Source organism: Panulirus ornatus, chromosome 19 (assembly GCF_036320965.1).
Source record: "Panulirus ornatus isolate Po-2019 chromosome 19, ASM3632096v1, whole genome shotgun sequence".
Lineage (NCBI taxonomy): Eukaryota > Metazoa > Arthropoda > Malacostraca > Decapoda > Palinuridae > Panulirus > Panulirus ornatus.
This window is the reverse complement of record NC_092242.1, coordinates 2,447,319-2,465,549: the sequence shown is the minus strand read 5'-3', so window position 1 is coordinate 2,465,549 and position 18,231 is coordinate 2,447,319. Positions and strand designations below refer to the sequence as shown.

Genomic DNA, 18,231 nt, shown 5'->3' with positions numbered 1-18,231 from the left:
GAGGGAGGCGGCTTCGACCATACTCTTCCCTCTGCTACTAGAACATAAAAGATGGCTGTAGGTGACTGAAGAAAGGAAAGTGTATGAAGAGCTAAAGCCAAAATTAATCAAAAGCTGAGATCCCTGGACTAGTTCTGAGTTCGAGGCCCTAGTATGGAAGGTGGAGAACGATAATAATCACCATTGATCAAGGATTCCACAAAGTGGCCCAAAACTATCTTAAGTCCTCCTCTGACGACCATGTAACGGCTGAAGATAGTCAGATCCTCCACAAAAACTGTCTTTGACTGCGTCTGACACTCCGTCGTCTTAATCCAAATACATTCACCGAAATTCTTCAAACTGCAACACTTATGATCTGGGCGCAGGATGCAGCAATAATGATGAAGACGAAATCTGGTTGGCCAGAAGAATGTTTCTGGGTAAAAGCAAAGGCTGAAAAAGTTTGGCGGCGCACTTCTCTGTGGTGGCTGTGTTGATGCTTCCCCGGGCCAGTACTGTGTGTGATCCTATGCCATCTTTCGTTGTGAGGAACAAAAAGCACATGAGCATTTCTCCCACCGACTGGATAAGTTCATGAATCTTAGAAACCAGACGTTCGTGTTGTCCATGAGGCTTGAAAACTGCAACTTCTGTTGCCCATAATGCTTTGAAAAGATGTGTTCCTGTTGTTCAAATGACTGAGAAACCAGACTTCCTATTGCTAATAAGCCTTAGAACCTACACCCTCCTGTCGTCCATAATGCTTGGTAACCAAACGCACTTCTTACTCATAAGGATTAGAAAGCTGACGATCTTTTATCCAGTTGAAACCAGTCGTTCCTGTTATCTATAAGCCTCCAGCATCTACTGAGCAAAAGTACCATATGTCGTACCAAAATCAAAAATGAAAAAAACATCTAAAAAGTGATAGTTGCGTTGTGAGTAGGAAAATATTATGCCAAAGCTTCACCAGTCGTCTGGGTCACCTGAACAACTCTGCCTAGTACATAAATGCCATGAGAATGAAAACGACAGGTCACACTGACCATCTTGATGATGACAGGTCACACTGACCATCTTGATGATGACAGGTCACACTGACCAGATCAAGTTCAGTGTCACGAGTCAGAAACAGGAACACCAAATTTCTGAATAAACAAGGCAGTTAACAAACAAGGAAAAACAACAAATACAGTAATTTTTATTTGTATAGCTAGTGTCCTGAACCCCTGTCCCCTGGTCTGGCAGGATAGAGACACGTGATGATACTGATAATCAAATGATGATAATCAAAATGGCAATGGTAATTATGATATAATGATGATAATAACAATAATTACAATAATGATAATGATACTAATAATGGCAATAATAATGATAATAAAACAAAACCAGCGTGTTTAGCAGGCAGTAGACTTAGATGTATCAAAATACATACAGGTCTACATGACGTATTGTAGAGGATAAGAACATAAGTAATGATATAAGGTATCGTTAGGCAATTCAGATATCGTGTGAAACCTTTACTAAGATGGTTACCAATCTTTTATTGAACTATTGAATATGTCCTTCGGTAATTCGTAACCAAGAACAGCATCTAATGGTATTCCTGAGCAGAAAACTGTATAGGATTTCATTTCGGTCTACATTGCCACATAGACCCGCAGACAGACAGTAAAATGCCGCAAATAACTGAGAGTTCCTGGCTGAGGAGTTTGTAGACATTTTCTTAACTGAAAATGAGAAACACAGAGGATGGAAAGGTACTGAAACGCTGACAAAGTATTATGAAAAGGCTCGATGTTCTGACTAGAAGTTCTGTCCACTAAGAAACCGAGAACAGTTAAAGAACGAATATAGTTGTGTTGCCTGGATGGTATATGCAGAGCACAATAGTCTTGCCTGGATGGTATATACAGACAGCACAATAGTCATGCTTGGATGGTATATATACACAGTACAATTCTTATACAGTTGAATCGATGTAAAGGTTAACGGATGAAGTGAAAAGCCCACAATATACCTATATATCTATTCGTCAGTCTATTCGTCTGTCTATTTACCTGGTATGGAGATATCAATATGGTGTACCCTAGTTTCGTTTTCTGTGGGTGAAATGATATTAGAAAATGATTAATGTTAATGGGTAACTCCAGTCATTATTACCGTCAGGTGTATTGAAATTTATGAGACTCATATATATAGTAAGCAGTGAAAAAGAATACACATTATCATGTAGAGTCTTACATTTATCACATTAACAAAAGGTTATACTTCCTTGTTGGGTCGTACTGGTTATTTTACTAAGTCACCCCTCCAAGAGGTGAAGCGACTTGCACTTTACTTATACCCAAGTTTAACTTGTACATTTGAGGCCCGTGCTAAGACTTGAAGATTTAGAGTCCTGTACTCATTAGATACTATACACACACACACACACACACACACACACACACACACACACACACACACACACACATGATTGAAGCATAGAGAATGGTGTATTAGAAGAGCTGGGTAGTTAGAATTATATGAACTGGACTTATCCAGGCCTTTCGAGTACACAGCCACACAAACACGAGGAGAGTCAGTCAGTGATGCGTGTGTGTTGCTGGAGTTACTGGCTCGGTAAGTAAAGGTCATATGAGCACATAACCTGTTCCATACGTGAAGCAAATGACAGGTACAGATGAGACAGTCTTGGCAAACCGACTAGCCTCGACTACCCGAGAGATGAAAACGCATGAAGAGCCTCAAGACTGCTCGGTGGTATATTCGACAAAGTAATCTGTTGAGAATATATCAACAGGGACTAGTTCACCGTCCGTGAGACCTGCCATCTAAGTAGGTCAAGTTAAATTTCAGTTCTGGTCTTCTTTAGTCCGATATTTTCTGTCGCTGGCACGTTACTGACCATAATCTGTTGCTCTATACCTTCACATATTTGCGAAATCAGTTGTTTTTTCCCGCTTAGGTCCAGTTGTGTGGTGTAGCATACGCCATGCTTCCCAGAGCAGGGTACGCATTCCGTCTAAGCAGAGGTCCCCTGGCGGCCAGCGCATAACTCATCATACACGAACAACGAGTCAGTCAAACCAGCGGTGCTTCCGCCCTCACCCTGCCTCTACCAGCAACAGTCTGGCTGCACCAACGAACGTTCCCGTCAAATCAAATCTTCACTTGTTACTCGGAGAACTACTGCTGGGACTCTGTGATTATAGATTTATTCTTGGTCACCTGAAGGGATTACAAATATCTACATGTGTCTGCAGTGATCAAGGGATCACAGTGAATGAACAGTGAAACAATATTTGGAAGATTTTGCAGTGCCATTAGTTTAATTACCGACAATATCAGTGGTCGTGTCATGGGAAAGATCAAGTTTCAGGAAAAGAAAAGAAAAAAAGTAACACTGGAAGACTTTTTGGTACTTTGGCCAAACTTTCCACTAAGCCCATATAAGAAGTGCTTCAGCCTACAGTATTAAAGGGAGGAGGAAGAGGATGAGGTTGGCAGGAAGAAATGGAGGATCATAAGACACCGACCTTATATTAAAGAGATCATAAGACATACTGGAATACCTTTGAGTCTAAATGACGTCACTAATGAGAATCACTTCGCTTCCAAGAAAACAAAAACATACCCAGTTGTTAGAAATGGATCATAGAAAATTTTGTGAAGCGGATGTGGTGGTACAGGTAAAGCCAAGTGTGAAGTTATAGGCGACATGGACCTTGCGTGTGATGGAGCAAGAATAGGGATATTAATGAAGCGAGCCTGATTTGAGATGAAGCTAGGTGAAGCAACACAGATGAAGTGGGCTTGGAATGTGATGAGATTCCTTTATATGAGTTATGCAGTAATATCATACAATGTTATAGACCACATACAACGTGCAACCAAGTGATGATTTTGGGTGAATGATCTCTCGTGTAAGTCTTAGCTGGAACTCATTGTCAGTACCTGGAGGTGGCTCTTGTGGACGATACTGGATGTAATGTTCACATGCACACGTGCAGGTCCTCCTGGTTCTATACACGGAGTGGTCAAGATATTTGCCGCTTCTGTCATCCTGACATGATTTGAGGCTTTCATAAGAGAAAGATTTTCTTGATGATTTGCTAATCCTTTTACGCTTCGTCATTCTGAAATGAAAGATATCAAAAAAAGAAATATCGGTGATTCGTAAGTGAATCATATTGTCAAGGTAGCACAAACAAATGGTGCATAGACAGCGTCTCTCTCTATCCACCGTCTGGTGTCTTGCATGAGCCACTACTGCTGTGTGTCGCAGCGAGACAAGCGTTCCAACGACAGAGAACTCTTGCAACATCATTATTTCCAAAACCTTTAAGGAGTTCAGTCACGTGTTGCGAGGGGATCAAGGTGTCAGGTTTTACGCTTGATATACCCGTGCAGTCAGGGGGCAAAGGGGCCATGTTGTACACTGAGACACACGCTCTGTTACGTGTCAGAGTTAGCACGTCTTACACTGAGGCGTATGTACTCCTAGGATCCAGCAGAGCCATACACTTCACTGCACAGGACTCTACAAGCAATGGTCAAAATCCGAGGACAACTGACGAAGATAATCAATAAGTCTTGTGGACTGTCGCATCAGTTCACTGCTGGGATTATAATCTTTTCACAGTTTATGGCTGTCGGTGATGATCAGAAAAAATGTATCCATAACATAGCTAAGACTCAGAAGTATTAAGATCTCACAAGACTTATATTTTCAACTATTCAGATGGAACGTCCAGGTATTGCTTCTCCGTGTACAAGGTTTGTGAACCTTCACTGGAAAACAATAATGTCGTCATTGTTTTTGTGGATTACTGTTTTTTACGATCTTGAGAAGAGGTTTATGTTGTAGTAAGCCATCATAAGAGACGCAGATAAACCTATTGGAACGTCCCCAAAATGCTATTGATTCTCGGCTCAGTAGTAATCATGTTAGCTGAGTCCTTTAAAAAAAAAAAAGCTGTGAATGTTGGAACGTAGGGTTGGCTTCTGAAAAAAATAATTCATTTATAAATACATTTTCCTTGCGTTAGTTATCAATCTGTAGAAACTCATTCATTATTATTGTGGTTACCCATCTGATGCATTCCTGTTCTTATCTATCATCTGTCTATCTAATAATGTGTGTGTCATTCATCTATCTATCTACAAATTCATCTTTCTAAATATATATCAGAGAGAGAGAGAGAGAGAGAGAGAGAGAGAGAGAGAGAGAGAGAGAGAGAGAGAGAGAGAGAGAGAGAGAGAGAGAGAGAGAGAGAGAGAGAGAGAGAGAGAATGTATCATGGGGAAAAGATGGAAGTCTGCATCGAATTTTTCCTGACCTAGATTTAAATTACAAAGCCACTGATAATGAGATGATAATTGCAGCAAAGAAAACACGTAAAAAAAAAAAGTTGTCCACAAAAATCATCTTCAGAAGGTAAAAACTTCAGGAGAATCTTTATAGGGGAGCCTTAGCAGCTCTGGAAATGGAGCATCATAGGATACCATAATACCACTGGAGTCTAGACGGCTCTATGGAGCAGCAAGGGGTTCCAGGCGTCTCCATGGGGCACACTAGGATTCCAGTCGTCTCCAAGGAGTACCGTGAGGCTCCAGTCTTCACGGGGCACACTAGGGATCCAGGCGTCTCCATGGGGCACACTAGGATTCCAGGCGTCTCCAAGGAGTACCGTGAGGCTCCAGTCTTCACGGGGCACACTAGGGATCCAGGCGTCTCCATGGAGCACCATGAGGCTCCAGTCTTCACCGGGCACACTAGAGTTCCAGGCGTCTCCATGGAGCACCATGAGGCTCCAGTCTTCACCGGGCACACTAGGGTTCCAGGCGTCTCCATGGAGCACCATGAGGCTCCGGGCGTCTCCATGGAGCACCATGAGGTTCCGGGCGTCTTCACGGAGCACCATGTAACTCTTGAGTGAAACAATGATGGTCCCTACAGTGATGAGGTTTGTCATGTGATCTTTAGTTTTGTGTAAGCATTAATGTGAACATAGATAAGGCTCAGTAGTATAGTACACTCGGTAGTACACTCTTCTTAACATGGAAATTATACTGCATAATTTAGTTCACTTTTATACTTAATGCTGATATATTCTGCAGTTTACTCTTCCTCTTCGTATCAAATTTGCACTATATACCGTTTTTATTCTTCTGCTTTGTATAATCAAACTCACTGTAAAGGTATAATGAAACATTGATAATCTTTCATACAATTTAATGAGCAGATTCATTATAAGAAAATTTCAGGAGAGGACTTAAACTAACAAGGATTTGTTAATATTTTCATGAATTTCTTTGCATATATACCTCACTGCCTGAGGACACCCAGCTCAATACGGAGAGTTCCTGATATCATCGAATTCGAATGTGTTAAGGAGAAGCAGCCAACATGAGCCAAGAGTCATTGGATATCTCAAACCTTTCAAGGCAAGAGATTAAAGAAGAGCATCAGAAAACAAAAATATGTAAGAAAAGTTCTGAAAACCGAGACGGAGATTAGATCAGTTTGAAGATGGAAATAAAGTCAGATACACATTCCCTTCAATCAGACATATATTTCCTTTAGTCAAAAACACATTTCCTTAAGTCGGACATACAGTTGCTTCAGTCAGACACACATTTCCTTCAATCAGACATATATTTCCTTCAGTCAGACACACATTTCCTTCAGTCAGACACACAATTGCTTCAGTCAGACACACATTTCCTTCAGTTAGACACACAGTTCCTTCAGTCAGACACACATTTCCTTCAGTCAGACACACATCTCCTTCAGTCAGACACACATTCCTTCAGTCAGACACACAGTTCCTTCAGTCAGACACACAGTTCCTTCAGTCAGGCACACATTTCCATCAGTCAGACACACAGTTCCTTCAGTCAGACACACAGTTTCTTCAGTCAGGCACACATTTCCTTCAGTCATACACACAGTTGCTTCAGTCAGACACACATGTCCTTCAGTTAGACACACAGTTCCTTCAGTCAGACACACAGTTTCTTCAGTCAGGCACACATTTCCTTCAGTCAGACACACAGTTGCTTCAGTCAGACACACATTTCCTTCAATCAGACATATATTTCCTTCAGTCAGACACACATTTCCTTCAGTCAGACACACATCTCCTTCAGTCAGACACGCAGTTCCTTCAGTCAGGCACACATTTCCATCAGTAAGCAGAGATTCTCGCAGCAAATTTCATCTCATGATCTTCTCAGACGTCACCACACACAACTTTAGAAATACATTGAACTATACATATCTAGGTTTAAGGAATGACCTAAGAATACCAGATGGTTTTCTAAACCAGAATCCTGAGAGATGTGCTTGTTTGATTAACCCTGACAGTCAGACTAGTTCTCTTTATGTCTGTATTGACAGATGAACTTCTGAGGCACAGAGCAGGTCTCGTCGTTGAAGAGCCTTGGGTAGTCTGACATCACTATCTCGAGGCAGTGCTCGTCCCCGGCCAGGTTGTCCGGTCGAGAGAAGAGCCAGTCGTTCTGGTCGATGGGACGACCCGACACCCAAAGCCACAATCCCTCGGTGCCTTCGTCAGTACCACCTACCCAGAAGTACCCAGGGCCTGCAGGTGGGAGAGGGACCTTTTCAGAGAGACAGCTTACGAGTACCTAAGACAAGATATTGTCAAAGGGCAGGGCTGGCGCGTGGCGTTCATCGAAGGAAAATCTAATTTTCGTGTGTCGGGAGTAATGTGTAAGATGGAGAGTGTGTCTGTGGCCTAAATGGCCGTAACCCACGTGTTGGTGAGGCAAAAACAAAAGACAAGAACCTGTGAGTAGAGAGAAGGATTGTATAAACAAAGATGAGTACAGTAGCGAGGAATATTCACATATTACCCTGAGAACTGGAGGAATATGGATAAGCAGGTGAGGAGGACATGGGTGGGAGAAGCAAGTATGACCAGAGGAAAGCTAGACATGTTAGTGTTGTTCATGTTGCCAGTGATGACCACTCCAGGTTCACAAAGTTCCGGGAGAGGACGTCCCACGCTTCCATCTCAATCTCAGACAAATTCATGTAAATCTTAACTCAATTCTTAACTTGACTTTTGGTTCCTTTAGAGATCTTCGCCTCGTATTTTGCACAGAAACTTTAGAGAGATTCTAACTTATGCATTTGGAAGTTTTTTTCAAAATTATTTTTGCAAACTTACTCAGCGTAGCTAACTGGACGTGAAGGACGAACGATCTCTAAGATATGTATACTTGGGCTCGAACCTGTGTCCTGAAGGAAAGAGTCTTCACAACCATGCTCATGAAGATGGGGCAAGGGATCCTTAAATTTTGAGTCTTAATCTCTTATTTGTTTCATTTGTTTTTAAGCGCCTTTCTATAGAGTGGCTCAGATCATATAATTCATTAATTTCTGTTATATCCGGGATTACATCTCTCTCTCTCTCTCTCTCTCTCTCTCTCTCTCTCTCTCTCTCTCTCTCTCTCTCTCTCTCTCTCTCTCTCTCTCTCTCTCTCTCTCTCTCTCTCTCTTTCTCTCTTGGAATATATTCCTTCATACCATTACATTTCTCTTTAAGGTTACATCACTAGAATTCTCGGATTACGTCTCTCTCTTCGTATATGCAGAATCTCTGCAAATCCTAAACACACACTGTCACAATAGGGGTGTGGTGAGTGGAGCAGAGCTAGTACATGACAACTGAACACCAGCCACAAGGTACATACCCTAGCCCTTCCCTAGACCCTGTGTTTGTTACGGACGATCAGGTATCCTGTTATCTGTCCTTCCCTTGTAACCCCACTTTCCAGCAAAGCCATACATCCTGTACATAGCCCAAGCCCCTCCCAGCCCTCCTCTATATATCCAAGCCTTCCTTTACATATCCCAGCCCTCTCACATGCTCTGTACATATTCCAGGCCTCCTACAGGCGGCTCACCATATATGTCAGCGAGGTAGGCCTGGAGAGCATACGGGTGTTCGGGGTTGGCCAGGTCTCCTCCCATGCCTCGACACACGTGTCTCGCCTGCTCCCACGTCAGCTTCTTCTTGTGGGTGTAGAAGCACTCGTAAACAACCTCAGTGTAGGGATGGGGGCACGGAGCTCCTGCAGAAGATCAAGGAGTAAGATAATGTGACTAGACAGAGGGAAAATTTGCAGTAACGCAAGATTTAAAACTTGCACACAAAAACAAATTTATATTTAGGAAGAGGAGTTTGATACGTCTGTTTGACATCATCGTGGCTTTGATGGATTATTCTGAAGTGATGTGATAAATAAAGGAATTCGAACAAGATATCCATACCCAAAACAAAGATGACAGAGATCTGGTGATCTGTTTCACAAAAGAAGATAACTGGAATGCGGTGCGAACATCAGAGATACTAAGTTTGGTAAACCTAACTTGGTTAACGGGCACTTCCCTCTGTCAGCACCCTGAGGTACTTCCCCCTGTCATCATCCTGAGGCACTTCCCTCTGTCATCATCCTGAGGTACTTCCCTCTGTCATCATCCTGAGGCACTTACCTCTGTCATCATCCTGAGGCACTTACCTCTGTCATCATCCTGAGGTACTTTCCTCTGTCATCATTCTGAGGCACTTACCTCTGTCATGAGGGAGGAGGGTTCTGGTGAGGAGCGTGGTGAGTGTGTCTGTGAGGACCTCCAGAGCCTCTGCTACTCGAACCACACCTGCAAATAAATTAGGTTGCAGTGGTTACATCTCTCGAAGTTCGTGAAAACGTGAGTAGAAAAACAATTCCCTGGTAACATCTTGTCCAGGCTAATTAACACCACTGACGCAATGGAAAATTTCTTAACATGAACGAATAATGTATGCAAGTGATGGTAGGTGAGGCGGTATAATGTATGCAAGTGGTGGTAGGTGAGGCGGTATAATGTATGCAAGTGATGGTAGGTGAGGCGGTATAATGTATGCAAGTGATGGTAGGTGAGGCGGTATAATGTATGCAGGTGATGGTAGGTGAGGCGGTATAATGTATGCAAGTGATGGTAGGTGAGGCGGTATAATGGGTAGGTATGGGCGGTGATAGGAAGGATGGTCACTGATGGCATGGCTTATGATGAGTGGTTGTGAGCTGGGTGTTGCTTTAGGCGTTGTGTGGGCGGTTGTGAGTGACAGTGATGGGTGTGGTGGGCGGCGGTGGTGGTGTTGGGCGTGTGTAGGCGAGCTGTGAGTGGCAGGGTGGAGGGGGAGGGGGGAGAATGCATGGTTGTGTAACTGTGTAATGAGCAAATATCGTTAGAAATGATGAACAGATTTTAAAGACAAAATTTATAGCCACTCCCTACTAAACAAAACAAAACAAAAAACAAAACAAAAAACATCAAAAAACAAAAACAAACTCATTTAAGAATTACAACAGCTTTACTTTACCTTTTGTAAGCATAATATTTTATTTTCCGTATATAATCTTATTTGCTCACTATGACATTATCCCTGGCTCTCATGTATATCATGAACACATTTGATATCAATGTTACTTGCCGCATTATCATATCCTTCACTATTTGCATTCTATATGAATAGCGTTTATTTCTATATAAAGGTAGGGCCATATATAGAGCGTATGTGGTCATAGAATTATTCTGAACACCTGAGGAAGGTGTTAAAGAATTCCACGGTGGATGTAGCCTGACGTTGACGACCTTAATGACCCTGGCAGGTGACAGGCGAAACATCTAACTAGACAACTGCAACATGTTGACAGTAACGCAGAGTAGTTCCCTACCGTCACCATCGCAGGAGGAGCTACTTACATTCGAGGTTGTGGTGTTCACTACGTCTCTGTGTGCTTGAGTGTGTTGTGAGGAATTCAACTGATTCCCTTCCACGTCCTTCACAGGAGGTGTCGGCCCCTCGTACACCCCGAGGCAGCCAGGGGGAACAACCATCCCCACCGCCAGCAGCGACAGCAGACGCTTGTAGAGCATGGGTGATGCTGGCAGCATAGGAGATCAGAGCATGACAGCTCTCAAGATGAGGCTGTTGAAGTTCGTATGTCAGATACGTGATGTGGTCACTAACACTTTGCTTTGCTTTACTCTGATGTGAATCACCTGCGACACTTGGTAGGACACCTTCCCTAACTACACTTGGCCTCCCGTAGCTACTACCACCGTACAGCGCAACGGCTGCCAGGCTTCTAGCAACACAACTGATTGCTTAAGGGTCATCTGGGGCGCTGGGCAGGAGGCCATCTGATGAGCTTCCCAGTCGATGGGGTTGTGTTTCACTGGCGAGGAGACCCAGGGGCAGGGTAGGGCAGTACCCATACCTGCAGGCCCAGATAACTGCATGCTTTTACACACACACACACACACACACACACACACACACACACACACACACACATCCTTCTGTGAGTCTGGCATTATTCTGTCCACATTTACGTAAGAGACAACATTCCTGCCATACATCGCTACAGAGGTGAAGATTTTCGCGTCACCTGATAATCTCCTGGACATTAGTCACTTCCTGTGTCCGAGCTTGGCGGACCTTATCCGTCAAAACGTGTTAACCCGCGGAGCACGACGGCACGAGCCTTGAGCACGACGATGCAACCTTCAGTCACGACCATACGACCCTGGGTTATGATGGTCTGGTCTTTGACCTGAGCCGTAAAGGTAAGGAGAAATGTCATCACACCGATGGGAGTTTCCAACGTGCTCAGGAAGCTAAGTAGGCTGGACACTGGTTAGTGAGACGAGGGTTAGGACGAAAATCGAATGGAATTCGAACGTCAGTGATTTTTTTCCGTGAGGGTTTTTGGCTTCTTCTCATGCTGAGTGTATGATGACATAGTTGGTCATTAAAGGTCAATTTAGGGGTGATTGTAAGGCTGTTAGGAGACCTCTTACGGCTTAATAAGGTGAGTAACCCAACTACCATGCTCGCCTGGACCTGATCAATATGGGTCATGGACATCAGACCGGATCATCGGACAGAATAAAGTGTGGTAGAAAATATCTTAGGAAATATATCTTCAAAGGTGTACGCACGCTACCTTGCCCATGATATTACGATATTACTCGATATTGAGCCAGACATCCTTACTTTAGCCTATAGCCTTTCCATTCAGTGTCTGAACTCCACCCTCCTTTCGGCCTCTGAACTCCACTCTCCTTTTGGTCCTTCTGAGCACTAATCCATTTAGCCTATCTGAACGCCACTGCTTTTGACCCGTTTCAATTCACCTCACCTTTTGGTCACTCTGAATATCATTTTCCTTTCATCTTATCTCCCTTTTCTCACCAAGTTGCTCTGAAGTCTCACAACCTTGATGCAGTAAAGCCCAGCTGTGCGCGTCGCCTGCGCCCAGCCTGGCCTGGGGTAAGTGCTGATGACTGTGTGAACATGGAATGCATTAGTGTGACACACGTCCCATACTTGAGACACTTACACCGACGGACGATGCTGACTGTCATATCTCGCAGGTGACTTAAAAACTGTATCCTGGTGTTTCTGTTGTCATATATTGTTTCTTAATGATCATGTAATGTTTTCATACACATTCGTTCTCATGCATTACCTTCGAAAATCATAACATAAAACTGAATGAAAAGCTAAATGTAGGATAATATTCACTTTAGTAAGAAAAAACCTGAATGGTTTTCATGTTTTTTCGGAATTTGATAGAAAGAAATTCCTGACCTGAGATTCTAATTTTTGCCATGAATTTTTGCCACGGCAGAAAAACTAATTAATTTTTCAATTTTCATGACACGTATTGTAGAATGAAGGTGAAGGGAGGAGAGGCAACTGGTGCCTTGCAGGATATTTGCTGTGGACCAGAATATGACCTTTAAGCAAGGTCGAGTTGGGTCATCACTGTCTCTTATTGAATGACAACGTACGTACGTCTTGTTAATTAACTGGGTGATTCTAAACATCAGACGACCGTATGGCTTCTATTAACTGCAAATGTAGTTAGGGACAGAGTTATGTGCGCACACACACACACACACACACACACACACACACACACACACACACACACACACACACACATATACACACACACACACACACACACACACACACACACACACACACACACACAAGGATGCGTAACCGAACGTTACATAGGATCAGTGTACAGAGAAACGTGAGGAAGAATTTCATCAGGAAGACAGTTATGGGCACGTGAAACAAGCCAAGCCAAGAGGAAGTTAATGTGATCCCACCTGGATATTAAAAGATAATCTGCATGACTAACATGCAAGGCTTAGAGTAATGACCCCACCGAGGTTAAAACTCCTACGACATTTACATAAACAAGCAGTATCAGGCAGGTGAGGGTGACATACAAACATACGTATACAGACACGCAGGCATGCATACCATACTGGTGCTGGCGACATACTCAGTGAACAAGTCCAACAAGGAAGACGTCTTGGGTGTTACATATAGTCACTTCCAGGGTATTGTGGCGGGTCGTTTCTACGTGACCTACATTCCCTAACTTTCTCAAACCTGAGGAAATGAAACTTCCAGGATGCAGAACTTGAAGAATCCGACACCCATGCAGCCTCCAACATCTGGTTACATGAAGCACTTCAGGCGACAACTTTCGCCTCTTGCTGAAATACTGGAACCTGTTCTGATGTTCTGGCACAGAGTGAGGAATGAAGTGGGTAACGAAATGCTTTTACACAATAATAAAAATACAATATTAAATCGAGTCTAGAATCATTCAGAAAACCTTCCGTTTTGGCACATGTGGCCATGAGAGCCAACAGGGCTCCAGCAGAAGATGATAATGAAAGAAAATGGAGAAGGAAATGAGATGATTAAGGGGATTTTCCTCATTCTGCAAGAAAGACAAATGTGAGGGACAGAATCCATGCCAAAACTGTAGTTTCTGCTGGAATCATACTTACTGTGTTAATGACCCAGGCATTTGAGGGTAGAGGATGGAGTAAACCACAAGCTAAGCCATTATCTTGTCTTCTAAGATGACCAGATTTTTGCAATTACCAAAATTGAGACTTCACTAAGACGGACATTATCTCTGGTATGCAAATGGGTCCATTAACCACTTCCCAGGTAAGAGCAAGCTGCTGCAACATCAGATACCGGCTGATAGCGATCACCTTTCATGTTTTTCCCCCTCATATCAACATCGAGTGGACTCGTGACCCCGTCCTCCTCCTCCTCGCCAGGGCTGCGACGACAGACGGACTCACGAGAGACTCTACCACCCTACCTGACCTGCTCCTTCGTGGGACACGACACATAACGTGGCTCTTAAGGACAAGGTGTTGCTGCTGCAGCCGGTGACTGAATGATATTCTCCTGACGCTGGCGGTGGTGGCAGCAGCGGTGTGAAGTTGTAGGTGTTGCTCGAGCCTCTCCAACACACACCATCGGTGGTGTATAGCAAATTGGGCTTATGAGAAAACATAAAGTTCTTGACAAAGCTGTATTGTTTCCCGTCCACGCACGGTGAGGCAGTCTTATCAAAGGTTACTTCTGGTTGTACGAATGCAAAAAATGTTTCCTCTGCCGGATTAGTTTCTTAAGTATAGCAATTAGGGATTGCAAAAGCGAGAGTAATGTCGAGAGTGAAGGACAAACCAGTGTTCCGATAACCAGGAGAGCACAGTCCTAACACTGTCAAAGAAATAGTTTGGTTCGTCATTAACTTTCAAAGAAACATTTAATCTAACACTATCCAGTAAAGTTTGGTCCTTCATTGTCAAACTCACAGTTGGTCTAACACTATCAAACAAACAGCTTAGTCCGTCAAAGACTATCTGTTTGAACATTCAGTAACTGTCAAGCAGACAGTTACATCGTCTGTATCCAGGACAGCGCTTCGTAATGGTGGGGGAGTGGGAGCTTCCAAGAGGATTGCAAGCTACAAGAGCTCAAGCAAATATGTGTTCAAAAAGGAAATAGGAATAGCCCAGATTTCGGACCTGTTCACTAACTCTGTAGTGGTCATCTGTGGGCAAGAATGGCTCGCCATGCCTCTGTCTGTTTACACCTACAGTGACAACAGAGGGTCGAGGTGCGCAGAGATCCAGCCAGACTCGGTGACCCTCTGACGAATCCGACTGAGAAACACTGGTCGAGACCTTCATCACATGACTCTTTATAACATGATAACTGAAGACTTCGTCCTCATGAAGGAAATATTCGGATTTTCTGCTGAAACTACGAGAGTAAGTGACTGACGACTCTGCCACAAGGTGTAACTCAACACATTCTTTCATCTGTCTCTCTTTTACTAATCAGATGTGAACGATGAGAATTAATCTCAAGACAATCTTCCTCATTTTATCTAGTTGTTAATACTATTTCCTACATTTGTAATTTCATAATGGGAAATCTTATAGATGGAGTCTTTGTACAGAAATTAGGAAATGGTAAATTCATTAAGTTAATTAATGCCTTAACCAATTCGTTGAATTAATTAAAGTTGGCTGAGATCAAAAGAAACTGGCAGATTATACTGACTGATATGTTCGCCTGTAAGTGAGCCAATCATGATAATGGCCAATGAGATTTTTCAAAAATATCCGAAAGTTCAGGGATGTTTTCAATGACACACACACATTATATATATATATATATATATATATATATATATATATATATATATATATATATATATATATATATATATATATATATATATATATATATATATTTATTGGTCAATGGTATATTCCAACCTCATCTTTGGTTACCTAGAATCATCTTGCATTTCCTAGATTATTACCAGGATTATCATATAGTGAAAGGTGTCCAGTTTGCAGGCAGGTGATAGAGAAATATAATATCGAAGCGGAGTAAATAACTCCTCAGGTTCCTTCACCACAGTAGATGTTTCTGACGAACGATCGAAATCCTACAGAACAACCATAAACCGCTTAATGACATATATAAGTCTTCTAGCTTATTTTAATAACCGGACTCAGATTTTTCAATAATGGGTCTCTGTGCTATACAACACTTGCCAATTAGAAAAGCAATTTAAAGTTGATTAAGTGCTCTAGTAGTGATAATTACTTTTGCTGCAAATATTGCCTTAAAACACTGAGGCTTCTGGGGCCTGGCTGGATGCTTTCGTGATAAGGATGGCAAGAGTTGTTTACTTCTACTTTGTGTTGTAGTTTAATTAAATTCCTTCAAGATGCAGGTTTGATCAATAACATCACTAATTCCTTGGACTATTTCAGTATGTATAGTAATGTCCTCTTATCTCATGAACAGCTGTTTGTATAGGCTTTAGCAGTATCAGTGATCACTTTGAAAACAAAGAGTAATAGAATTATGTTATCCTACGGGACATGGCATAGATTTTACCAGTTAGTGTAATGTTTCATTAAAAACTAAATGATTAGCTGACTTGGTCACAAGAGAATTCCATGAGACCATTGTTACATTCAGTCTCGTCTCGTGTGGTGTCCTCTGGATTCTTTCATGTCTACCCAGTGACACCATCGTGGTCTGGGGAGTCCCTCACGATACTCATATGTGAGTGTGAGCATCCCAAAGACTTGCCAAGATGACGCAATTCTTGAAGAATTCTTATCTTCCAGACAGGAAGATCCTGAAGGATTATCACCCAGTAAGGAGGCTATTCCTACTACCCTCGAGATCCATTTAGGAACTTATCGTGGTTAGAGGAAGTACTGTGTCAGGGGAGTGACGCCAGCTACTGCCACACGGAAGAAGGAGTTGGCAACGAGTCAGAAAATGGGCGAGTGAGGGAAGCAGCGACGGTGTGTGTGTGTATCCTCCCCCGGCCCTCACAACCAAGCTCACCTCATGGAGTAAGATGGGTTTATGTAAGTACAAGAACCCACACACACATGAACACACACACACACACACACACACACACACACACACACACACACACACACACATACACACATGAACACATACACGCATGAACACACACACACACACACACACACACACACACACACACGCACACATGAACACATACACACATGAACACATACACACATGAACTCATACACATATGAACACATATAGACATGAACCCATGCACAGATGAAGCCATACATAGATGAACCCATACACACATGAACCCAAACACAAAAAGAGAAAGATGCATATAGAGAAGCAGATGAATATGTATACAGAGAAATAGACAGACAGATAGACAGACAGACAGACAGACAGACAGACAGACAGAGAGACATAAACCTTTATGCAGACATAGAAATACAGATGCGCTCATACACACATACGCACACACATGCACAACACTGCAAAGATATACACATATACACACATGAATACATACATACTTCCGTATATCTTGTACATGGTACATACCAAGGAATATACATGTATGCACACACAGACACGCTCATTCTACGTATCAGCAAATATGTATGAGTAGGAACATGGGAGAGATATGATGGCAGGTCTTCTGCATAAACTTTCCACACGTGTTAGCAACTCACCACCGACAGTTTCCCTTCAGTAAAGTCCCCATCTCACCTGTCAATATGTCGTCCTCCCTAACCCTTCTCCATTTCAGTTGTCACTAACTTTTCCTCAGCAACATACTGCACCACAACTGTCAATAACTCTTTCCTCCCCAACTCCCTCGCTACAACCGCCAGGATTTCTCCGCCAACCTTCTCCACCACAATCACCAGCGCATCTCTTGCCAGCCAACATTGCCCTAAACCATCTGACAATATGTAACCTCCTGGCTAGTCCATTATGACCATCTATATCTAATGCTTTCGCTTTTCCTCTCTTGTCTCTATCTTTGATACGTTAAGAACTTCAGCTGATAGTACTGTCCTCCAGCAGATATCCTGTTCTCTCCCCCTCCCATGTACTGTAAATAACCTCGTCATGCACCCTCAGGTCTCCTGTTATCTGTCCCTCCTATGTACTACCACATAACACACACACACACGCACACACACACTTCCACGATAGACCATGCCACTCTCCAGCTCCCTCCATTCTCAACAAGCCAGGGACGTCGGTCCTGCTGAGGGTCTCCCCTCAACCCTACACCGAAGTCCTCGTCAGACAATATCCTCCTGGACGTGTTCCTGTCCATCCCTGTTCCACAAGACTCCAGTCCTCCTGAAACTATCACGAGTCATGACAGTAACCTCCGAGTTGGCCGGCCAGGACTACTTCCTCCTCCTTGAGTAGAGATAACGTGGCAGTCATACCTGTGTCAAAGGATCGTTGATGTTGCCTGGGA

At 43.0% G+C, this 18,231-nt stretch overlaps 1 protein-coding gene across 1 annotated transcript; it reads right to left on the bottom strand.

Annotated features, from left to right (window-relative positions):
- Positions 1 to 7,096: 7,096 nt before the first annotated feature.
- On the bottom strand, positions 7,097 to 11,159 carry LOC139755237 (perlucin-like). The gene is made up of 4 exons (XM_071673361.1): positions 10,744 to 11,159; positions 9,596 to 9,682; positions 8,929 to 9,096; positions 7,097 to 7,598 (listed from the first exon to the last, which is right to left on the bottom strand). Exons 1-4 carry the CDS (start codon positions 10,961 to 10,963, stop codon positions 7,366 to 7,368), a joined length of 708 nt encoding a protein of 235 aa, XP_071529462.1. The 5' UTR covers positions 10,964 to 11,159; the 3' UTR covers positions 7,097 to 7,365.
- Positions 11,160 to 18,231: the final 7,072 nt, after the last annotated feature.